Consider the following 21,220-nt stretch of genomic DNA (forward strand, 5'->3'; position numbering starts at 1 on the left):
GTTCCACACGCGGGGAAGGACTGTACCACAGTACTTGCGGGGGGCGCCGGACTGTACCACAGCGCCCCGGGGGGGGGGGCGGCCACCTCCCCTCCCCATCCCAGCAGACTCGCACACGGCTCCTTCCAGAACAGTCTTTAATCAGCTCCGCCACACCAGCACCCGCCTCAGCACCGCCCCCAGCCCCTGCCGGGGTCCCCAACCCTCCGTGTCCACGGTGGAGAGCCTGGAGCGCCACATCCCGGCCGTCCGCACCCATTTGGAGGAGCCAGAAGTCCCTGTGCCCGCGAGGAGCTGCAGCTCTCCGGGTCCCTTGTGTCCGTGTGGCGTGGCCAGAGCCTCTGCGTCCACGGCGGGGGCTTTGAATCCCCCTCTTCTGCCTTCTGGGTGCGTGTGGAAGGCCTGGAGCTGCCCACGGTGGAGATCTGCGGGTTCCTCCCAGCCCTCTGCGTCCGTGTGGACAATCCGGGAACTCCCGGTGTCCATGTGGCCCCATGACCTGGCCGTGTATCCACGGCAAAGCATCCCTAGCCCCCGGAGAAGATCCGTAGCCCCACAGAGAAGATCCATAGCCCCACAGAGGGCCCGTAGCCCCCGGAGAAGATCCGTAGCCCCACAGAGGGTCTGCAGCCCCTGGAGAGCTTCTGTAGCCCCTACAGAGGGCCTGTAGCCTCTGCAGAGGTTTCGCAGCCCCCAGCAGAGGGTCTGTAGCCCCTGGAGGTGATCCGTAGCCCCACAGAGGCTCTGTAGCCCCTGAGGAAGGTCTGTAGCCCCTGGAGAAGGTCTGTAGCCCCACAGAGGGCCCGTAGCCTCCACAGAGGATCCGTAGCCCCTGGAGGAGATCCGTAGCCCCACAGAGGGTCTGTAGCCCCTGCAGAGGGTTCATAGCCCCCACAGAGGGCCCGTAGCCCCTGCAGAGGGTTTGTAGCCCCTGGAGAAGATCCATAGCCCCCACAGAGGATCCGTAGCCCCCGCAGAGGATCCGTAGCCCCCGCAGAGGATCCGTAGCCCCTGGAGAAGATGCGTAGCCCCCGCAGCGGGCCCGTAGCCCCCCTCAGCGGGGCTCACCCCGCGCTCTGCAGCAGCTGCAGGTTGCGCCGGTAGCAGCCCAGGCTGCAGAGCGGGCGGCCGGTGCGGGCGCAGCTGTAGCGCCTGGGGTTGGGGCAGCCGGGCACGGCGCAGGGCCGGGCGGGGGGCACGGGCGGGGCGGCGGCGGCGGCGGGCAGCGGCAGCCCGGCGGGGAAGGACACGGTGACGCCGTCGGCGGCGCTGCGGTAGTGCACGACGGGGCAGGGCGCGGGGCGGGCGCGGCGCTCGCGCAGGGCCCTCACCTTGGCCTTGTGCGTGCGCGTCAGGCGCTCGATGGTCTGGTTCTTGCTCTCCTCGGCCTTGCGGGCGGCCTGCAGCCGCCGGCGCCGCGCCCGCTCCTCCCGCTTCTCCCGCATCTCCTCCGTCACCTCCTTGGCCTTGGCGCCCATGGGCAGCTGCAGCAGGGGCTGGCTCTGCTGCTTGTGCAGCAGCGCGCGCTGCGGGGGGCGCGGGCGCGGCGTCACGCGGGGATTGGGGCGGGGGGAGAGCCCCCCCGGCGCCCCAGCTCAGCCCCGCTGCGCTTCTGGGCTCCCTGCAGCCCTTCCACATCCCCTCAGGGACTCCCCAGACCCCCCCCCGGTGCCCCCTGACCTGCCGGGCCGTCAGCAGGGACTCGTCCACCTCCCTCTTGATGTCGCCGTTGTCGTCCAGCTCCCCCCTCTCGAGGGCCGCCAGCCAGCGCCGCTCCTCCTCCTCCTCCTCCTCCTCCTCCTCCTCTTCCTCCTCCTCCTCCTCGCGGGGAGGGAAGCAGCTCTCGGGGTCCAGCTCGGGCAGCGGGGAGGGGGCCAGGTTGCTGTCCTCATCTGATGGCAACAGGCACAGCGGGGTGGGGGGGTCACAGCGCCCCGAGGGGCCCGGCCCTCACCCTGAGCCCACCCCCAGGGCTTGCCCTGCCCTCCCCGCAGCCCCTGCTCACCCAGCCAGGCCCGGTACTGCTCGATGGGGACGCTGGGCTCCTCCTCGTCCCCTGCCAGCAGAGGGGAGGGGGACGGCGACTGCGGCCCTTCGGGGACCACCGTGAACGCGGGGACACTGCAGGGGAGGAGAGATGAGTTTGGGGGCGCTGGGCTGGTGGGGGGGACACATGGAAACACGCCCGGCCCTGCCTCCCCCCTTCTCCTCTTCCTCCTCCCCCATTTTGGTGCCCAGGATGTGCCCCCAGCTCCCTCCTCACCTCTTGGTGCCCAGGATCTGCCCTCCCAGCTTGATGCGGAGCCGCAGCCGGGGCTGCCGAGGGGGTTCGGGCCCCGGGGGCGGCCCCGCCTCGTGGTGGTGCCGTTTCTTGTGCTTTTTCTTGTGCTTCTTGTGCTTCTTCTTGTGGCCGCCATGGCCGCCCGCCTCGCATTCCTGCCCTGTGAGGGGGAACACAGGGTCAGCGAGGGGTCCCTACGGGCTCTGTCCCGCTGGGGAGCGATCCCACAGCCCCCCCCAGGACCCTGCCCGGCCCCGCGCCCTCTCACCGTGGCCGCCGGCCTCCATCCCGCCGCGCCGCCAGGCCCTGCGCATCCGGCTGCGGGGGACCCAATTCGGGTCGGACCCGCTTCCGCCCAAACGCGCTTCCGCCCGGACTCTCTGCCGCCCGTTACGCGGGGCGGGTGACGCTGCCGCCGCCATGTTTGAAGTGGGCACGTTGTGCGCTGCCCCGGGCGGGAAACCGGTGCCGCGGGTGGTTTTGGGCCGGGCGGCGCGGCTGTGTCAGCTCAGGTGTGGAGGCCGCGCAGGTGAGGCTGAAAATTTGGGAACCGCCGGCTGCGGCCTCAGGTGTGAGCCCTGCGCTCCTCGGGGGCTGCTCCTGCCCAGCCCCGCCTCCTGCGGGCAAAGGAACCCCGGGGGACATCGGGGAGGGCGGTGCCGGCAGGTCGGGGGGGGGATCCCGCCCCTCTGGCCCGCCCAGGTGAGCACACCTGGAGAGCTGGGCCCGAGTCTGGGCTCCTCGGGAGCAGAGGGAGCTCCTGGAGCGGGCCCAGAGGAGGCCATGGGCGTCTTTTGGGGTCTGGAGCACTTCCCAGGCTGAGAGAGCCGGGGCTGGTTTGTCCAGGGAGAAGGCTGAGAGAGGACTTCATCAATCCGCACAAATATCCACAAAAAACCCTCAAATACCCACTGAAATATCCACACAAAACACCCTCCAATACCCACTGAAATATCCACAAAACCCCCTCACATACCCACTCAAATATCCACAAAAAACCCTCAAATACCCACTCAAATATCCACAAAAACACCCTCAAATACCCACTGAAATATCCACAAAAAACCCACTCAAATACCCACTCAAACATCCACAAAAAAACCCCTCAAATACCCACTGAAATATCCACAAAAAACCCTCAAATACCCACTGAAATATCCACAAAAAAAACCTCAAATAGCCACTGAAATATCCACAAAAAAAAAAACTCAAATACCCAGTGAAATATCCACAAAATCACCCTCAAATACCCACTGAAATATCCACAAAAAACCCTCAAATACCCACTGAAATATCCACAAAAAAACCCTCAAATAGCCACTGAAATATCCACAAAAAAAAAACTCAAATACCCACCCAAACATCCAAAAAAAACCCTCAAAAACCCACTCAAATACCCACAAAAACCCCCAAAATATCTCAAATATTCACACAAACCCCCCAAATACCAACCCAAATATCTCAAATATCCACATAAAACCCCAAAATATCCCAAATATCCACACAAAACCCCCAGATACCCACCCAAATATCCACATAACCACCCCAATATCTCAAATATTCACACCAAATCCCCAAATATCCACCCCACTATCTCAAATATCCACATAAACCCCCCAGACACCCACCCAAATATCCCAAATACCCACCCCAATATCCCAAATATCCACCCAAACCCTCAGATACCCACCCAAATATCCACACAAAACCCCCAAATACCCACCCAAATATGCACATAAACCCCCCAAATATCTCGAATATTCACACAAACCCCCCAAATACCAACCCAAATGTCTCAAATATCCACATAAACCCCCCAAATATCCCAAATATCCACACAAAACCCCCAGATACCCACCCAAATATCCACATAAACCCCCCAAGTATCTCAAATATTCACATAAACCCCCCAAATATCCCAAATATCCACATAAAACCCCCAAATATCCCAAATATCCACACCAAATAACCACCCCAATATCTCAAATATCCACATAAACCCTCCAAATATCTGAAATACCCACACAAAACCCTCAGATACCCACCCAAATATCCCAAATATCCACATAAACCCCCCAGATACCCACCCAAATATTCACATAAACCCCCCAAATATCCCAAATATCCACACCAAATCCCCAAATAACCACCCCAATATCCCAAATATCCACATAAACCCCCCAGACACCCACCCAAACCTCTCAGATACCTACCCCAATATCCCAAATACCCACAAAACCCCCCCCGAATACCCACCCAAATATCCCAAATATCCACACAAAACCCCCAAATACCCACCCCAATATATCAAATATCCACACAAAACCCTCAGATACCCACCCAAATATCCCAAATACCCACCCAAATATCCCAAATATCCACACAAACCCCCCAGATACCCACCCAAATATTCACATAACCACCCCAATATCCCAAATATCCACATAAACCCCTCAAATATCTCAAATATCCACATAAACCCCCCAGATAACCACCCAAACCTCTCAGATACCCACCCCAATATCCCAAATACCCACAAAACCCCCCCCAAAACCCCCCCCAAATACCCACAAAAACCCCCCAAATACCTACCCAAATATCCCAAATATCCACACAAAACCCCCAAATACCCACCCCAATATCCCAAATATCCACACAAAACCCTCAGATACCCACCCAAATATCCCAAATACCCACCCAAATATCCCAAATACCCACCCAAATCTCTCATCTGAGGGCGGATCCCACCCATCCACACACAAAAACCCCGATCCAGCCCCCACAGATCTGTCCCCGGGGTGCCGGGTCGGTGCCCGGGGTAGGTCGAGGAAGGGTTTGGCCACGATCCAAACACAAATCCCGGCTGGGCACGGGGCAGAGCCGCTCCCCACGGAGGGGCCAAGCGCTGGCACAGGTCACCCCCGCCGTGTGTCACCTGTGCAGGTGGCACTGCGACACCTCCAGGGGACCCTTCCCGCTCCGGGATTTTGGGATTCCCCGTGGGGACACGCGCGTGGCGGCGCCGGTGTCACACGCGCGCGGGGATGTCACACGGGCCATTGTCCCGTCCCGTGCCAGGAGCCGCCGGCACCGATCGCGCGTCCCGGAGCCGCGAGCAGCGAGCCCGGCATCTCCCCGTGCGTTCCCTCCCGGTGTCCCGCACCGGGAGAGCTCCGGGGAACGCTCCGGACACCGGGAATCCCTTGAGCCCCCCCCCCTCCCGGAGCAGCGGGACCCCCAGAACCCCGGGATTGTCGCCACCTCGGGAACCCGGGACCCCGCGGGGCTCCAGAGGACCGGGACCACCTCGGACACCGGGAACACCGGGACCCCCCCCCCCCCCCAAATCTCCAGCGCACCGAGGACCCCCCCGGGACCCCTCGGAAGACTCCGGACCCCGGGATCCCCCACGACCCCCGGGAGCGCCGGGACCCTCCAGAAACTTCTGGAACCCGGGGTGCCTCGGACCCTCCGAACCCTCCGAACCCCCCAGGACCCCCGGGACCCCCGGGACCCCCGGGACCCCCGGCCATGTTCCGGCGGGACGAGCGGAGCCGCGCCACGGTGGCGCGGGGGTCAGCGCTGGACATGGAACTGCGGCGGGGCTGCTGCCGCCCCCCGGCCCCGGCCGCGCAGGTACGGGAGCACCGGGAGCACCGGGAGCAGCCCGGGCACCGGGCACGAAGCCACGGGGGCGGTCACGGCCGCTCCCTGCCCCCCGGGCCCCCCCCCCCCCCGGCCCGGCCTGTCCCGTCCCGCTGCCCCGGCCCAGCCGGGAATTCCGGTGGGATCCGGTACAGCGGGAAGCGCCCGCGCCCCCGGCGCCCCACGGGGAGGGGGGGACTGGGAGGGACTGGGGGTCGGGAAGGGGACAGGAGGATTGGGGCGTCCCGCACGTGGCGGTGGCACAGGGGGCATTTAGGGGGTCCCGGTTCGCCTGGGGGTCCTGGTTCACCCCAAACCCGCTGCACTTTTTTTTTTTTTTGGGGGGGGGGGCTCAGTGCTTGTGCGTGGGGTCCTGGCATCTTTATGGGGGTCTCAGTGCCCGCGGGGGGGAGTGTGGGGGGGTCTTGGTGCCCAGTTCACCCAGTCCCAGCTGCGTTTTGGGGGTTCCCGGTGCTCTGTGGGGTTCCCGGTGCGCGGTGGGGGGGGGGGGGGTTGGTGCATTCGGGGGTCCCGGTGTACTGGGGGGGGGTCCCAGTTCACCCGGTACACCCACACTCGGGGGGCCCCGGTGCATACTGGGGGGGGGGGTCTCAGTGAATTTTGAGGGGGGGTCGGTGCATCCTGGGGTGCAGCTGGCGCATTCTGAGGGCTCCTGGTGCACTTGGGGTGCATAACGGGGGGGGGGTCCCCGTCTTTCAACACCAGCTGCACTTGCCCGCTCCGGCTTCACTTGGGGGGGCTCCCGGTTCGCTCGGGGGTCTCTGAGGGGTCTCGGCGCGCTCGGGGGATCGTCCCGGGCCATTCGAGGGCATCCCGGTGCTCTTTGGGGAGGTCCCGGTGAATCCCGAGGAGTCTCGGTTCACTCGGGGGGGAGGTTGGTGCCCGTGGGGTTGGTCCCCCGGTACCAGCTCCCCACGGAGGCTCCGGTTCGGTCGGGGCGGTCCCGGTGCCCCCGGGGAGGGGCGGGGGGGGTGTCACCCCCACCCCCCTCCTTGCACCGCGGTTTTCCGTCCAGCAGGGGGCGCCCCCCGCCCATTCCCGGTGTCCCGGAGCCCCGCGGGGGGGGGGGGGCGGGGGGGACACGGAGGCGGCTCCTGGGAGAAGGGAGGGGTGGGGGGGGGACACGGGCAACGGGGGACACGGGGCGGGACGTGGGGCGGGGGCGGCCGCCGCTTCCTGTGCGCGATCGCGGCGGAGCGGGAGCGGCCGGAGGTACCGGGAACGGGGGGCAGCGCTGCACCGGGGGGGGGGGTGGGGGGGCGCGGGGGGTGTGCGGGGAGAAGGGGTCCCGGTGTCCGTCCCCACCGGGGCTCTGTTCCCCGCTTCCCCCGCACGGGACCCCCGTCTGTTCCTCCCGCGCCTCCCCCACCCGCTCCTCCAGTGCCGTTCCCCGAGCCCCGTTCCGCACCCCCGGCTCACGGTGTCCCCCCCCTTCCCCGCGCCCCTTTTCCCGTCCGCGGCACCCCCAGGCTCTGCACCCCGACTTTGTCACCCCTCGTCCCGCCCCCGCACCGCGAACCTTGCACCCCGTCCTCTGCCTGCCCCCCCCCCGCCCCTCCCCTGCACCCCAAACCCTGCACCCCGTCTTGTCCCCAGCACCCCAAACCCTGGAACCGCTTCCTCTGCACCCCCCCCAGCTGCTCTCCCCTCCCCCGCACCCCTTATCCCCTCGCTGCACCCCAAACCCTGCGCCCCATCTGTTCCCCCGCACCCTCTCCTGTCCCCCAAATCTCTCCCTTGCCCCCTTTTCCCACCTCCACGCTCCATCTTGTCCCCTGCACCCCATTTTCTCCACCTCTCCTCTTGTGCCCTGCACCCCAATCCCTGCACCCCAAACCCTACATTCCCTCCCTGCCCCTAATCCCCCTGCACCCCAAACCCTGCACCCCAATCCCTGCATTCCCTCCCTGCCCCTAATCCCCCTGCACCCCAATCCCTGCATTCCCTCCCTGCCCCTAATCCCCCTGCACCCCAATCCCTGCACCCCAAACCCTACATTCCCTCCCTGCCCCTAATCCCCCTGCACCCCAAACCCTGCACCCCAAACCCTACATTCCCTCCCTGCCCCTAATCCTCTCCCTGCACCCCAAACCCTGCACCCCAAACCCTGCACCCCAAACCCTGCATTCCCTCCCTGCCCCTAATCCCCCTGCACCCCAAACCCTGCACCCCAAACCCTGCATTCCTTCCCTGCCCCTAATCCCCCTGCACCCCAAACCCTGCACCCCAAACCCTGCCCCCCATCTCTTCCCTCACCCGCCCCCCATCCCCCTCTCCCCTCACCCCAAATCTTCCCCCTCTCGCCCCCCCAAATTCCTCCACTCCTCCCTGCACCCCAAAACCATCCCCACCCCTCCTCCCCGCCGCCCCCGCTGCCCTTTCCCGCACAGTCCCCCCCTTGTTCCCTGCGAGGGGGCGGCGAACAACGTGGACGCGCCCCCACCCCCCCCCCAAATTCCAGGGAGGGGCCCAAGCAGCCCCCCCCCCCCAAAATTCCATCCAAAGCTCGTTTTCTCCCCGCAGCCACCTCGCTAGAGATTGGGGGGGGAGGGGGTGTGGTGGCCCCCGCTACACCCCAGCGCTGGATGCGGCGGGACCCCCTTGGGGGGCTTTGGGGGAACCCCCCAAAATAGCTGGGGGGGTCCCGGGGGTCCCGATGGAGGTGGGGGGGGGCCGCCGGCTGCGGATCCTGGAGGATCTCAACATGCTCTACATCCGCCAGATCGCCGCCAGCATCCAGGTGGGAATTTTGGGGGGACCCCACCCCCCCCCCTCCTCCCCAAATCCAAATCCGGGATCCCCCGGGACCCCCCGGAGCCCCCGGACCCCGGGGAACCCGGGGTCCGGGGGCTCCGGGGGGTCCCGGGGGTCCCGGGAAGATGGAATGGGCTCCTCATCCCAAAAGGATTCACCCTTTGAGGAGCCCCCCAAAACCACGAGAGGGGCGATTTTGGGGGGGGGGGGGGGGTCCCGCTCCCCCTGTTTGCAGCGGGGGGGGGTTATTTATAGGCGATGACGTCACAGGAGGGGCGGGCCGGGGGGGGGGGGACAGGGGCGGGATCGGGATCGGGATCGGGATCGGGATCGGGATCGGGATGGAGGAACAGGAGGTAAGGAAGGAATTGGGGGGGGGGGGGCTGAGGGTGGTCGTTGGGGGGGTGCGCGCTGGGAAATTTGGGGTTTTTGGGGGGTGTTTGGTGAATTTGGGGGGGGGATTGTGGGGTGAGCCGTGGATCTGTGGGGTGCAGGATGAGTTTGGGGTGGTGTGATAAATCTGTGGGGTGCGCGATGTGGTTTTGGGGTGCGGGATGTGGTTTTGGGGTGCGCGGTTCCCCCAGGGGGTGCAGGATGAGTTTGGGGTGGTGTGATAAATCTGTGGGGTGCGGGATGTGGTTTTGGGGTGCGGGATGTGGTTTTGGGGTGCTGGATGTGGTTTTGGGGTGCGTGGTTCCCCTAGGGGGTGCTGGATGAGTTTGTGGGGTGCTTGCCCTGCCTTTGGGGTGCACAGCTCCCTCGTGGGGTGCACGATGGATCTGAGGGGCACGTGGTGCCCTTATGGGGTGCACGGTGTGTTTGTGGGGTGCAGGAATCATTTGTGGGGTGCCTGATAAACCTGTGGGGTGCACAGGGGATCTGTGGGGTGCGTGGCTCTGCCGTGGGGGCCCATGATGTGTTTGTGGGGTGCACGGTCTGGTTTTGGGGTTCACGGATTCCCCGCGGGGTGCACGACGTGTCCACGGGGTCCCTGATAAATCTGGGGGGTACACGGGGCGTTTGTGGGGGGGGGGGCTGGTAAATCTATGGGGTGCACGGTGTGTGGGTGCGGCTGGGACCCCCCAAACAATGCGGGACCCCCGGGGGGGGGGTGTGGGTCGGCTCCCCTGTGCCCGGCAGGTGCCCCAGCCCCACATTTCCCCCAGACCCTCCCGAACCCCAAATGTGGGAGGAGCCGGAGCTGCTGCGGGTGCGGGAGGGGATTTGGGGACCCCCTGACCCCCCAAATGTGCCCCGTTGCCAGGACCCAGAGTTGCAGTGGTGCAGAGGGATTTTGGGGACCCCCTGACCCCCAAAATGTGCTCCATTCCCAGGACCTGGAGCTGCAGTGGGTCTGGAGCGGGAACTATGAGTGGGAAGGGTTTTGGGGACCCCCTGAGCCCCCAATGTGCCCATTCCCAGGTCCCAGAGCTGCTGTAAATGCAGGAGAGGATTTGGGGACCCCCCTCACCCCCCAAATGTGCCTTGTTCCCAGAAGCTGGAGCTGCAGCGGGCTCTGGAATTGGTGCTGCAGGTCCAGGAGGGGATTTGGGGTCCCCCTGACCCCCCAATGTGCCATTGCCAGGAACCAGAGCTGCAGCGGGCTCTGGAGTGGGCACTGTGGGTGCAGAGGGGTTTTGGGGTCCCCCTGACCCCCAAGTGTGCCATTGCCAGAAGCCAGAGCTGCAGTGGATGCAGAGGGATTTTGGGGACCGTCTGACCCCCAAGTGTGCCATTGCCAGGACCCGGAGCTGCAGTGGGCTCTGGAGCTGGCACTGTGGGTGTAGAGGGGTTTTGGGGATCCCCTGACCCCCCAAATGTGCCGTTGCCAGGAGCCAGAACTGCAGTGGGCCTGGAGCGGGCATTGTGGGTGTGGCAGAGCTTTTGGGGTCCCCTGATCCCCCAAATGTGCCCTTGCCAGGAGCCAGAACTGCTGTGGGTGCTGTTGGTGTGGGAGGGGTTTTTGGGGTTCTCCTGATCCCCAAATGTGCCGTTGTCAGGAGCCAGAAATGCAGTGGGCCTGGAGCGGGCATTGTGGGGTGTGGCAGAGCTTTTGGGGTCCCCTGACCCCCCCAATGTGCCATCCCCAGGAGCCGGAGCTGCAGCGGGCCCTGGAGCGGGCACTGCGGGTGCAGAGGGATTTTGGGGTTCCCCTGACCATGTGCCCATTCCTAGGAGTCAGAGCTGCAGTGGATGCAGAGGGATTTTGGGGACCCCCTGATGTGCCCCGTTCCCAGGAGCCAGAACTGCAGTGGGCCTGGAGTGGGCATTGTGGGTGTGGCAGGGGTTTTGGGGACCCCCTGACCCCCCAGATGTGCCCCGTTCCCAGGAGCCGGAGCTGCAGCTGGCTCTGGAGCGGGCATTGTGGGTTCAGAGGGATTTTGGGGTTCCCCTGACCCCCTAAATGTGCCATTGCCAGGAGCCAGAGCTGCAGCAGGCTCTGGAGCGGGCATTGTGGGTTCAGAGGGATTTTGGGGTCCCCCTGACCCCCCAAATGTGCCATTCCTAGGACCCACAGCTGCAGCAGGCTCTGGAGCGGGCATTGTGGGTTCAGAGGGATTTTGGGGACCCCCTGACCCCCCAAATGTGCCGTTCCCAGGAGCCAGAGCTGCAGCAGGTTCTGGAGCGGGCATTGTGGGTTCAGAGGGATTTTGGGGTCCCCCTGACCCCCCAAATGTGCCGTTCCCAGGAGCCGGAGCTGCAGCAGGTTCTGGAGCGGGCATTGTGGGTTCAGAGGGATTTTGGGGTCCCCCTGACCCCCCAAATGTGCCGTTCCCAGGAGCCGGAGCTGCAGCAGGTTCTGGAGCGGGCATTGTGGGTTCAGAGGGATTTTGGGGACCCCCTGACCCCCCAAATGTGCCGTTCCCAGGAGCCGGAGCTGCAGCAGGTTCTGGAGCGGGCATTGTGGGTTCAGAGGGATTTTGGGGACCCCCTGACCCCCCAAATGTGCCGTTCCCAGGAGCCGGAGCTGCAGCAGGTTCTGGAGCGGGCATTGTGGGTTCAGAGGGATTTTGGGGACCCCCTGACCCCCCAAATGTGCCGTTCCCAGGAGCCGGAGCTGCAGCGGGCCCTGGAGCGGGCGCTGCGGGTGCGGGAGGGGGCGCGGCGGCTCCTCCCCGCCTGCAGCCGGCCCGAGCAGGCGCTGGAGACCACCAAGACCCTGGTGCTGTGCGATGCCAGGGTGGTCGCGGCCGGGGGGGGAGCTGCAGCGGCGCCAGGAGGCCCGGCTGAGGGGGGCCCGGCGGTGAGGGACCCCCCAAAAAATGCTCGCGGAGGGAATTGGGTCCCCCAAGGGATGCCTAAAGGCGGGGAGGGCACCCTATGGAGCACCCCAAAGTGGAGGGGGAATGGGGATCCCCAAAGGGTGGTGAGGGGCACCCTAAAAGCCGGGGAGGGTCGCTGAGACTTAGGGAGGGGGTTTGAGGGTCCCGTGGGGGGTGAGGCGGTGAGGGACACCCCAAAACCTGGGGGGACATCGGGCACGCTGCAGTGAGGGGAGCCCTAAAACCCAGGGGATGGGATGAGGCACCCTGGGGGTCTGCAGTGCTGGGGGACACCCCAAAACCCCATGGGGGACACGGCAGCGAGGGACACCCCAAAACCTGGGGGAACACGGCAATGAGGGACACCCCAAAACCCCATGGGGGACACGGCAGTGAGGGACACCCCAAAACCCGGGGGTGGGATGAGAGACCCTTGGTAATTGGGGGCTGCGGCAGTGAGGGACACCCCGAATTTTGGGGGGAACGGGGAAACCCAGAGGGGCGCACAGTGGGGGTGTGTTGGCAGGGGACACCCCAAACGCGGGGGGGGGGAGCACCCCAAAATCTGGGGGGAGCTTTGCTGAGCCCCTCCCGTCCCCCCGCAGCCCCTCGGACGGCGGGCCCGGGGCTGAGCGGGTGCCGTGCCGCGGCACCGTCTGCATCTCAGGTATGGGGGGGCTGGGGGGGGTCCCGGGGGGCTCTGGGGAGGGGGAACCCCATCCTCTTTGCCTGCCCCTCCTGCGGCACCATCCGCATTTTTAGGGGGGGGGGCTGGGGGTGTCTCAGGGGGGTCTCACCCCGCTCCTGCCCTCCCCTCCCCCCCCAGATTTGCGCATCCCGCTGATGTGGAAGGACACCGAGTACTTCAGGAACAAGGGGGGTGAGTGTTGGGGTGCCGGGGGTCCCCCCTTTTCCCTGCGATGGCCTCTGTGACCCCCGCTGTCCCCCCTCCCACCCAGAGCTGCACCGCTGTGCCGTGTTCCTGCTGCTGCAGGTGGGGGCCGAGATCCACGACACCCCCACGGTGCTGGTGGACAGGACCCTCACCGACATCTGCTTCGAGGGCGCCGTGCTCTTGTGAGGGGGGGGCACGGGACCCCCCGGCACCCCCACCCCCTTCCCCGGGACCCTGGCACCCCCCTATGGGACCCTGGCACCCCCATATGCCCCCCCATGGCACCCCTGAGCCTCTCTGTGGGACCCCTGAGCACCCCAATACGCCCCCATGGCACCCCTGATGCCTCCCATGGGACCCCAGACACCCCCACACCCCTCCCTGGGACCCTGGCACCCTCTATGGGACCCTGGCACCCCCCCTTGACACCCCCATATGCCCCACCATGGCACCCCTGAGCCTCTCTGTGGGACCCCTGAGCACCCCAATACGCCCCCATGGGACCCCCGGCACCCCCACCCCCCCTCCCTGGGACAGTGACACCCCCCATGGGACCCCTGCCACTGCCAGCCCACCCTTGGGGACCCCCGAGCCTCTCTGTGGGACCCCTGAGCACCCCAATACGCCCCCATGGCACCCCTGATCCCTCCCATGGGTCCCCAGACACCCCCACACCCTTCCCCGCGACCCTGACACCCCCCCAGGGCCACTGCCACCCCCCACGGGACCCCTGCCACCACCAACCCCCCCCTTGGGGACCCCTGCCCTCTCCTGTCCCCTTCCAGGGGACCTCAGACCCCATCTGGGGGTGACCCCCGCCCACCCCAGGGCGGGACCCCTGCCCCACTCTGCCCCCTTGCCGCCTCCCCGCGGTCCGTGGGGTGGCCGCGGGGGGGTCCTGACCCCGCTGTGCCCCCCCCCCCCCCCCAGCTCGGAGGCGGGCCCCGATTTCGAGCTGAAGGTGGAGCTGTACAGCGCGGGGCTGCCGGGCGGGGGGGCGCAGGGCAGCACCCCCAAAAAGCTGGCGACGCGTCTGAGCACCTCCCTGGGCCGCTCCTCGGGGCGCCGGGCGCGGGCGGCCATGGAGGGGGGCGCCCGGCAGCCCCCCGGGCACCGGTGGCACCGGGGCACTGCTGCTGCCCCCGCCCGGCGTGCCGTGAGTGGCCGCTGCGTGCCGCGTGTCCCCCCTGTGTGTCACATGTGCCCCCATGTCCCCACCATGTACCCCTGTGTGCCACATGTACCTCTGTGTGCCCCATGTCCCCCCTGTGTGTCACATGTCCCCCCTGTGTGCCCTATGTCCCCCTGTGTGCCCTGTGCCCCCTATGTGTCACATGTGCCCCCTATGTGTCACATGTCCCCCTGTGTGCCCTGTGTCCCCCTTTGTGCCCCCTGTCCCCCTGTGTGCCCCATGTCCCCCTGTGTGCCCCCTGTGCCCCCCTGTGTGTTCCATGTCCCCCCTATGTGCCCCCTGTGTGTCACATGTCCCCCTGTGTGCCACATGTCCCCCCTGTGTGTCCCATGTCCCCCCCCGTCTGCTCCTCTGTGTGTCCCATGTCCCCCCTGTGTGCCCCAGACCCCCCCATCCTCCCTGACCCCCCCAAATCCCCCACGGTGCCCCCCTGACCCCCCCGTTGTCTCCAGGCCCGGTGTCCCTGCCCGGTTCCAGCTCCTGGCACACACCCCCTGTGCCTGCCCTGACCCCCAATGTCCCCCTGACCCCCGATGTCCCACTGATGTCCCCTGACCCCCAATGTCCCCCTGATCCCCAATGTCCCCTGACCCCCAATGTCCTCCTGACCACTGATGTCCCCCTGACCCCCAGTGTCCCTGCGACCCCCCTGATGTCCCCTGACCCCTGGTGTCCCCTGTCCCCCGGTGTCCCCAGGTGTCCCCGGTTCCAGCTGCTGGCGCACGCCGCGCTGTCCCTGGCGCAGGTGCACGATGGCTTCCGCACCCACGACCTCGTCATCGCCGCCGACGGTCAGTGGGGCCGCAGGGCGCCCCGTGGCACCCTATAGCAGCCCATGGCACGCCTAAACACCACGTGGGACCCTATAACACCCCGTGGGACCCTATAACACCCCATGGGACCCTATAACATCCCATGGCACCCTATAACACCCCGTGGCACCCTATAACAGCCCATGGCACCCTATAACACCCCATGGGACCCTAAATCAGCCCATGGCACCCCTAAACACCCCATGGCACCCTATAACAGCCCATGGCACCCTATAACACCCCGTGGGACCCTATAGCAGCCCATGGCACCCCTAAACACCCCGTGGCACCCTATAGCAGCCCATGGCACCCCTAAACACCCCGTGGCACCCTATAGCAGCCCATGGCACCCCTAAACACCCCATGGGACCCTATAACAGCCCATGGCACCCTATAACACCCCATGGGACCCTAAATCAGCCCATGGCACCCTATAACAGCCCATGGCACCCCTAAACACCCCGTAGCACCCTATAACACTCCGTGGGACCCTATAACACCCCATCACCCCCCTAAATACCCCATGGCACCGTATAATACCCCGTGGGACCCTAAATCAGCCCATGGCACCCCTAAACACCCCGTGGCACCCTATAACACCCTGTGGCACCCTATAACAAGTCCCCTGTGTCCCCCCCCAGAGCAGAGCCCTGCTGGGTGGTTTGGGGTCAGTGTCCCTCAATGTCCCCCCCAGTGCAAAGCCCGGCTGGGGTGGTTTGGGGTCAGTGTCCCCCCATGTCCTCCGTGTCCCCCCCCAGATCAGAACCCCGCTGGGGGATTTGGGGTCACTGTCCCCCCATGTCCCCCGTGTCCCCCCCCAGATCAGAGCCCCCGCTGGGGGATTTGGGGTCACTGTCCCACCCATGTCCCCCGTGTCCCCCCCTTAGACCAGAGCCCCGCTGAGGTGGTTTGGGGTCACTGTCCCACCCATGTCCCCCGTGTCCCCCCCCAGATCAGAGCACCTACTGGGGGGGTTTGGGGTCAGTGTCCATCAATGTCCCCCCCCAGATCAGAACCCCTCTGGGTGGTTTGGGGTCACTGTCCCACCCATGTCCCCCGTGTCCCCCTCCAGATCAGAGCCCCCACTGGGTGGTTTGGGGTCAGTGAACCCCCATGTCCCCCGTGTCCCCCCCTTAGACCAGAGCCCCGCTGGGGGGGTTTGGGGTCAGTGTCCCTCAATGTCCCCCCCCAGATCAGAGCCCCCACTGGGGGATTTGGGGTCAGTGTCCCCCCATGTCCCCCGTGTCCCCCCCCAGATCAGAGCACCTACTGGGGGGGTTTGGGGTCAGTGTCCATCAATGTCCCCCCCCAGATCAGAGCCCCCGCTGGGGTGGTTTGGGGTCACCGTCCCCCCATGTCCCTCCCCCGTGTCCCCCCCCAGAGCAGAGCCCCTGCTGGGTGGTTTGGGGTCAATGTCCCCCCATGTCCCCTGTGTCCCCCCCCAGAGCAGAGCCCCTGCTGGGTGCCCCTCTACGGCCGCATGTGCTGCCGCCTGGCGGCCAGGCCGAGCTGCATGGACACCCCCGCGGCGACGGGGACACTGCGGCTGCAGGTGAGGGACACGGCGGTGGCACCGGGAACGGCACCGGGAACGGCACCGGGAACGGCGCCGGGAGTGGGAGGGAGCGGGGGGATAGAGGGATGGGGTTTATTAACGCTGCCATGGTAAAGGGAACACTGCAACTGCAGGTGAGGGAATGGGATAGAGAATGGGATATGGGGATGGGATATAGGGAAATGGGATATAGGGATGGGATAGAGGGATGGGATATAGGGAAATGGGATAGAGGGATGGGATATAGGGAAATGGGATAGAGGGATGGGATAGAGAATGGGATATGGGGATGGGATATAGGGAAATCGGATATAGGGATGGGATATAGAAACGGGATAGAGAAATAGGATATGGGGACAGGATAGAGGGATGGGATAGGGGAATGGGATAGAAAAATGGGATTTATTAACACCCCCTCAGTGACGGGACAATGGAGCTGCAGGTGAAGGAATGGGATAGAGGGAATGGGATTAGGAATGGGATTGGGAATGGGATTAGGAATGGGATAGAGGGAATGGGATTAGGAATGGGATAGAGGTATGGGATTAGGAATGGGATAGAGGGAATGGGATTAGGAATGGGATAGAGGAATGGGATTAGGAATGGGATAGAGGGATGGGATTAGGAATGGGATTAGGAATGGGATAGAGGGATGGGATTAGGAATGGGATTGAGGGGTGGGATGTATCAACACCCCTGTGGTAACTGGGACCCTGTGGCTGACTGCAGTTAGGGAATGGGATCAGGAATGGGAAAGAGGCATGGGATAGAGGGATGGGCTGGATGAACATCCCTGTGGGAACAGAGACCCTGCAGCCACAGGTGAAGGGATCGGGATATGGGATTGGGATGGGAGGGTGGGGTGGGATGAGGGGTAGGATCGGGGTGGAGAAAGGGGTGAGAAGGGGATGGGAACAGGGATGGAAATGGAGACAGGGACAGGGCTGGGGATAAGGGTGGGACAGGGACAAAGATGGGACCAGGAGAGGGACAGGGACAGGGATGGGAATGGGGATGAGGATGAGGACAAGGATGGGACAGGGACAGGAATGGGGGCAGGATGGGGATGGGAACAGGCACAGGGTGAAGGACAGGAACAGGGACAGTGATGGGGATGGACAAGGACAGAGATGAGGACACAGATAATGGGGATGGGTGGAGAAATGGGGACAAGGACAAGGATGAGAACAGGACAGGGACGGGGACAAAGACGGGCATGGGATGTGGTCAGACAGAGGAATGGCATGGGGACAGTGACATGGATGGGAAGGACACAAGGGGAAGGACAGAGATGGGAAGGGACAAGGGATGGGAATGGGCTGGGATGAGAACGGGGACAGAGCTGGGAATGGGGACAGGGATGGGGGCAGGGATGGCTGGTGGCACGAACCCACCAGTGGGTCTGCACCGGTGGGGGTGGAGCTGGGCGCGTGGGTGCAGAAATGGGGGGGACACGCTGGTGCTGTGGTGTCACCTGCGGGCGCCGACGGCTCCGGGGGTCTCGGGACAGGCTCCGGGGGCCGAGGGGCCAAGCGGGGCCCCCCTGTTCTGCGTCCTGCGGGGCCCTGGGCTGCTCTGCTACGGCAGCGCTGGCGAGGCCGAGGCAGGGCAGGAGCCCACGCTCACCATCGCTGTCACCAAGGTACGGGGACGCGGGGGACACAGGGGTCGGGGGGCTCTGGGGGGCACGGGGAGTGTGGGGGACTGTGGGGTTGTGGGGGTCATGGGGCACGGAGGGGCGTGGTGGGTACAGGGAGAAAGGGGGAGAGTGGGGGGCTCGGGCTGGTTCGAGGTTTATGGGGTGTTCTGGGGTCTATGGGGGCTGTGGGGTCTATGGGGAGCTCTGGGGTTTATGGGGTGTTCTGGGGTCTGTGGGGGCTGTGGGGTCTATGGGGTGTTCTGGGGTCTATGGAGAGTTCTGTGGTCCATGGGGCGTTCTGGGGTTTATGGGGTGTTCTGAGGTCTATGGGGTGTTCTGAGGTCTATGGGGTGTTCTGGGGTCTATGGGGGCTGTGGGGTCTATGGGGTGTTCTGGGGTCTGTGGGGGCTGTGCGGTCTATGAGGAGCTCTGGGGTTTATGGGGTGTTCTGGGGTCTGTGGGGGCTGTGGGGTCTATGGGGTGTTCTGGGGTCTATGGGAGCTGTGGGGTCTGTGGGGTCTATGGGGAGCTCTGCGGTGTTCTGGGGTCTATGGGGGCTGTGGGGTCTATGGGGTGTTCTGGGGTTTATGGGATGTTCTGGGGTCTATGGGAGGCTCTGGGGTCTGTGGGGTCTATGGGGGGCTCTGGGGTCTGTGTGGGCTGTGGGGTCTATGGGGTCTGTGGGGTCTATGGGGTGTTCTGGGGTCTATGGGAGCTGTGGGATCTGTGGGGTCTCTGGGGGGCTCTGGGCTCTCTGGTGTCTCTGGGCTCTCTGGGGGCTGTGGGGCTGGGGGCTCCAAGCCCTGCCGGTGCCGCAGGACACGCGGGTGCGCGCGGTGGAGGCCGGGGGCCGCGGGCAGCCCCCCGGGGTGGCCGTCACCAACCGGCTGGGCGGGGAGGAGGTGACACACGCGCTGGTGGCCGAGAGCGCGGCCGAGGCCCAGCGCTGGCTCCAAGCCTTCGGGCAGCACCTCTACGACTTGGGTGAGCCGGGACCCCTGGGACCCCCCCCGAGACCTGTGGGAATCCCCATCATCCCTGCGGGACCCTACAAATCCCTGTGGGACCCTACAAATCCCTGTGGGACCCTACACATCCCTGTGGGACCCTACAAATCCCTGTGGGACCCTACACATCCCTGTGGGACCCTACAAATCCCTGCGGGACCCTACAAATCCCTGTGGGGCCCTACACATCCCTGTGGGACCCTACACATCCCTGTGGAACCCTCCCAGCTCTGTGGGGCCCTACAAATCCCTGCGGGGCCCTCCCAGCCCTGTGGGACCCTACAAATCCCTGTGAAACCCTCCCAGCTCTGTGGGGCCCTACAAATCCCTGTGGGACCCTACACATCCCTGTGGGACCCTACAAATCCCTGCGGGACCCTACAAATCCCTGTGGGGTCCTCCCAGCCCTGTGGGACCCTCTGTGCTGCTGGGACATTGTCCCACTGGGATGGATCCCCGTTGTTAAAGGACCCCAAGCCTAGTGGGACCCCCTCGTCACTGTGGGACCCCCAGCCTGGCAGGACCCCAGACGATCCCTGTGGGACCCATCCCTGTGGGAGCCCCATCACCCCAGAACCCCCAACCCAGTGAGACCCCAGTCCTGAGCGCACCCCCACTCCCAGGGTGACACCCCCATCCCAGGCTGACCCCATCCAAGGGGACCCCCATCCCCTGCAATCCCCATCCTCTCTAATCCCCATCCCCTCCAATCCCCATCCCCTGCAATCCCAATTCCCTGCAATCCCCATCCCTTTGAATCCCCATCCCTTTGAATCCCCATCCCCTGCAATCCCAATCCCCTCCAATCCCCATCCCCTTCAATCCCTGTCCCACTGCAATCCCCATCCCCTGCAATCCCCATCCCCTTCAATCCCAATTCCCTTTCAATCCCCATCCCCTCCAATCCCCATCCCCTCCAATCCCCATCCCCTCCAATCCCCATCCCTTTCAACCCCCATTCCCCTGCAATCCCAATTCCCTTTCAATCCCCATCTCCTCCATTCCCCATCCCCTCCAATCCCCATCCCCTTCAATCCCCATCCTTTCCAATCCCCATCCCCTCCAATACCAATTCCCTTTCAATCCCCATCCCTTTGAATCCCCATCCCTTTGAATCCCCATCCCCTGCAATCCCAATTCCCTCCAATCCCCATCCCCTGCAATCCCCATCCCTTCCAATCCCCATTCCCTGCAATCCCCATCCCCTCCAATCCCAATTCCCTGCAATCCTCATCCCCTGCAATCCCCATCCCCTCCAATCCCAATTCCCTTTCAATCCCCATCCCCTCCAATCCCCATCCCTTTCAATCCCCATCCCCTGCAATCCCCATCCCCTGCAATCCCAATTCCCTTCCAATCCCCATCCCCTGCATTCCCCATCCCGGGAGCTCCTGGATCCCGGGGGGGGGGCTCTGTGCCACGGCCCCCGTTGTCCCCGTTCCCACAGCCCAGTGGAAGCAGTGCTGTGAGGAGCTGATGCGGATCGAGGAGCCCCCCCCGCGCCGCCCCCCGGCCCCGCTGCCCCCCCAGGGCTCTCTCTACCACCAGACGGGTGAGTGGGGCTGGGGGGGGGGGGCGCGGGCTGGGGGGGCTCTGCTCTGTCTCCCCCTCTCTGCTCTCTGCTCGCTCCCTAACGCTGCTCTTCTCGCTGTCCCCCCTCTCTGTGCCCCCCCCTCTCTGTCCCCCCATTTCTTTCCCCCCGGCCCTGCCGCTCTGCCACCCCCCTCCCGCGCCCCCCCACCCCACCCCAGCCCCGTCGGGCCCCCCCGGGCCCCCCCCGGGCGAGGGGCTCCTGCTGCAGGAGAATGTCTCAGCCGAGATCCGGGCGCTGCTCAGCTCCTACTACAGCGACAGGTGACGGGGGGGACACGGGGGGGACACCCCGACAGCCCCCCCCCCTAATGCCACAACACCCCCAGCATGGCCGTGGGGACTGGGGGGGGGGGGAACAATGAAGGGACCCCCAAACTCCCCCATAGCCTGTGAGGTGAATCCATGGGGGGCTGAGGGGTTGTGGGGGGGGGCTTTGACAGCCCCCACCCCACGGTGCAGCAGCCAGGGGTCCGGGGGGGGGGGGGTCTGGGCCTGCCCCTGCCCCCCCCGGTGACACCCCCTTTCCCCCCCAGCTATTGACCCCTCGGATGACATCGCGGCAG

General features: G+C 65.0%; 2 protein-coding genes across 4 annotated transcripts; one reads left to right on the forward strand and one right to left on the reverse strand.

The window, feature by feature from the left end:
* Positions 1 to 123: 123 nt before the first annotated feature.
* Positions 124 to 5,294, reverse strand: INO80B (INO80 complex subunit B). 3 transcript variants are annotated; one of them, XM_053975562.1, is made up of 6 exons: positions 5,217 to 5,294; positions 2,994 to 3,135; positions 2,264 to 2,441; positions 2,006 to 2,121; positions 1,681 to 1,892; positions 124 to 1,526 (listed from the first exon to the last, which is right to left on the reverse strand). In XM_053975562.1, exons 2-6 carry the CDS (start codon positions 3,064 to 3,066, stop codon positions 1,065 to 1,067), a joined length of 1,041 nt encoding a protein of 346 aa, XP_053831537.1. In that variant the 5' UTR covers positions 3,067 to 3,135; positions 5,217 to 5,294; the 3' UTR covers positions 124 to 1,064. The 3 variants fall into 3 exon arrangements, with proteins under 3 accessions (XP_053831537.1, XP_053831535.1, XP_053831536.1); XM_053975560.1 differs by lacking the exon at positions 5,217 to 5,294 and adding an exon at positions 3,281 to 3,438 and having other exon boundaries at positions 2,994 to 3,248; XM_053975561.1 differs by lacking the exons at positions 2,994 to 3,135; positions 5,217 to 5,294 and adding an exon at positions 2,550 to 2,957.
* Positions 5,295 to 5,791: 497 nt separating this feature from the next.
* Positions 5,792 to 20,922, forward strand: RTKN (rhotekin). The gene is given in 14 exon segments (XM_053975557.1): positions 5,792 to 5,917; positions 11,751 to 11,894; positions 11,896 to 11,945; positions 12,570 to 12,631; positions 12,791 to 12,844; positions 12,924 to 13,041; positions 13,790 to 13,952; positions 13,954 to 14,015; positions 14,748 to 14,842; positions 16,309 to 16,415; positions 17,929 to 18,060; positions 18,876 to 19,041; positions 20,512 to 20,616; positions 20,816 to 20,922. Coding segments are annotated over 14 exon segments (1,470 nt in total). The 5' UTR covers positions 5,792 to 5,812.
* Positions 20,923 to 21,220: the final 298 nt, after the last annotated feature.

The sequence above is a fragment of the Vidua macroura genome, chromosome 4, assembly GCF_024509145.1.
Source record: "Vidua macroura isolate BioBank_ID:100142 chromosome 4, ASM2450914v1, whole genome shotgun sequence".
Classification (NCBI taxonomy): domain Eukaryota; kingdom Metazoa; phylum Chordata; class Aves; order Passeriformes; family Viduidae; genus Vidua; species Vidua macroura.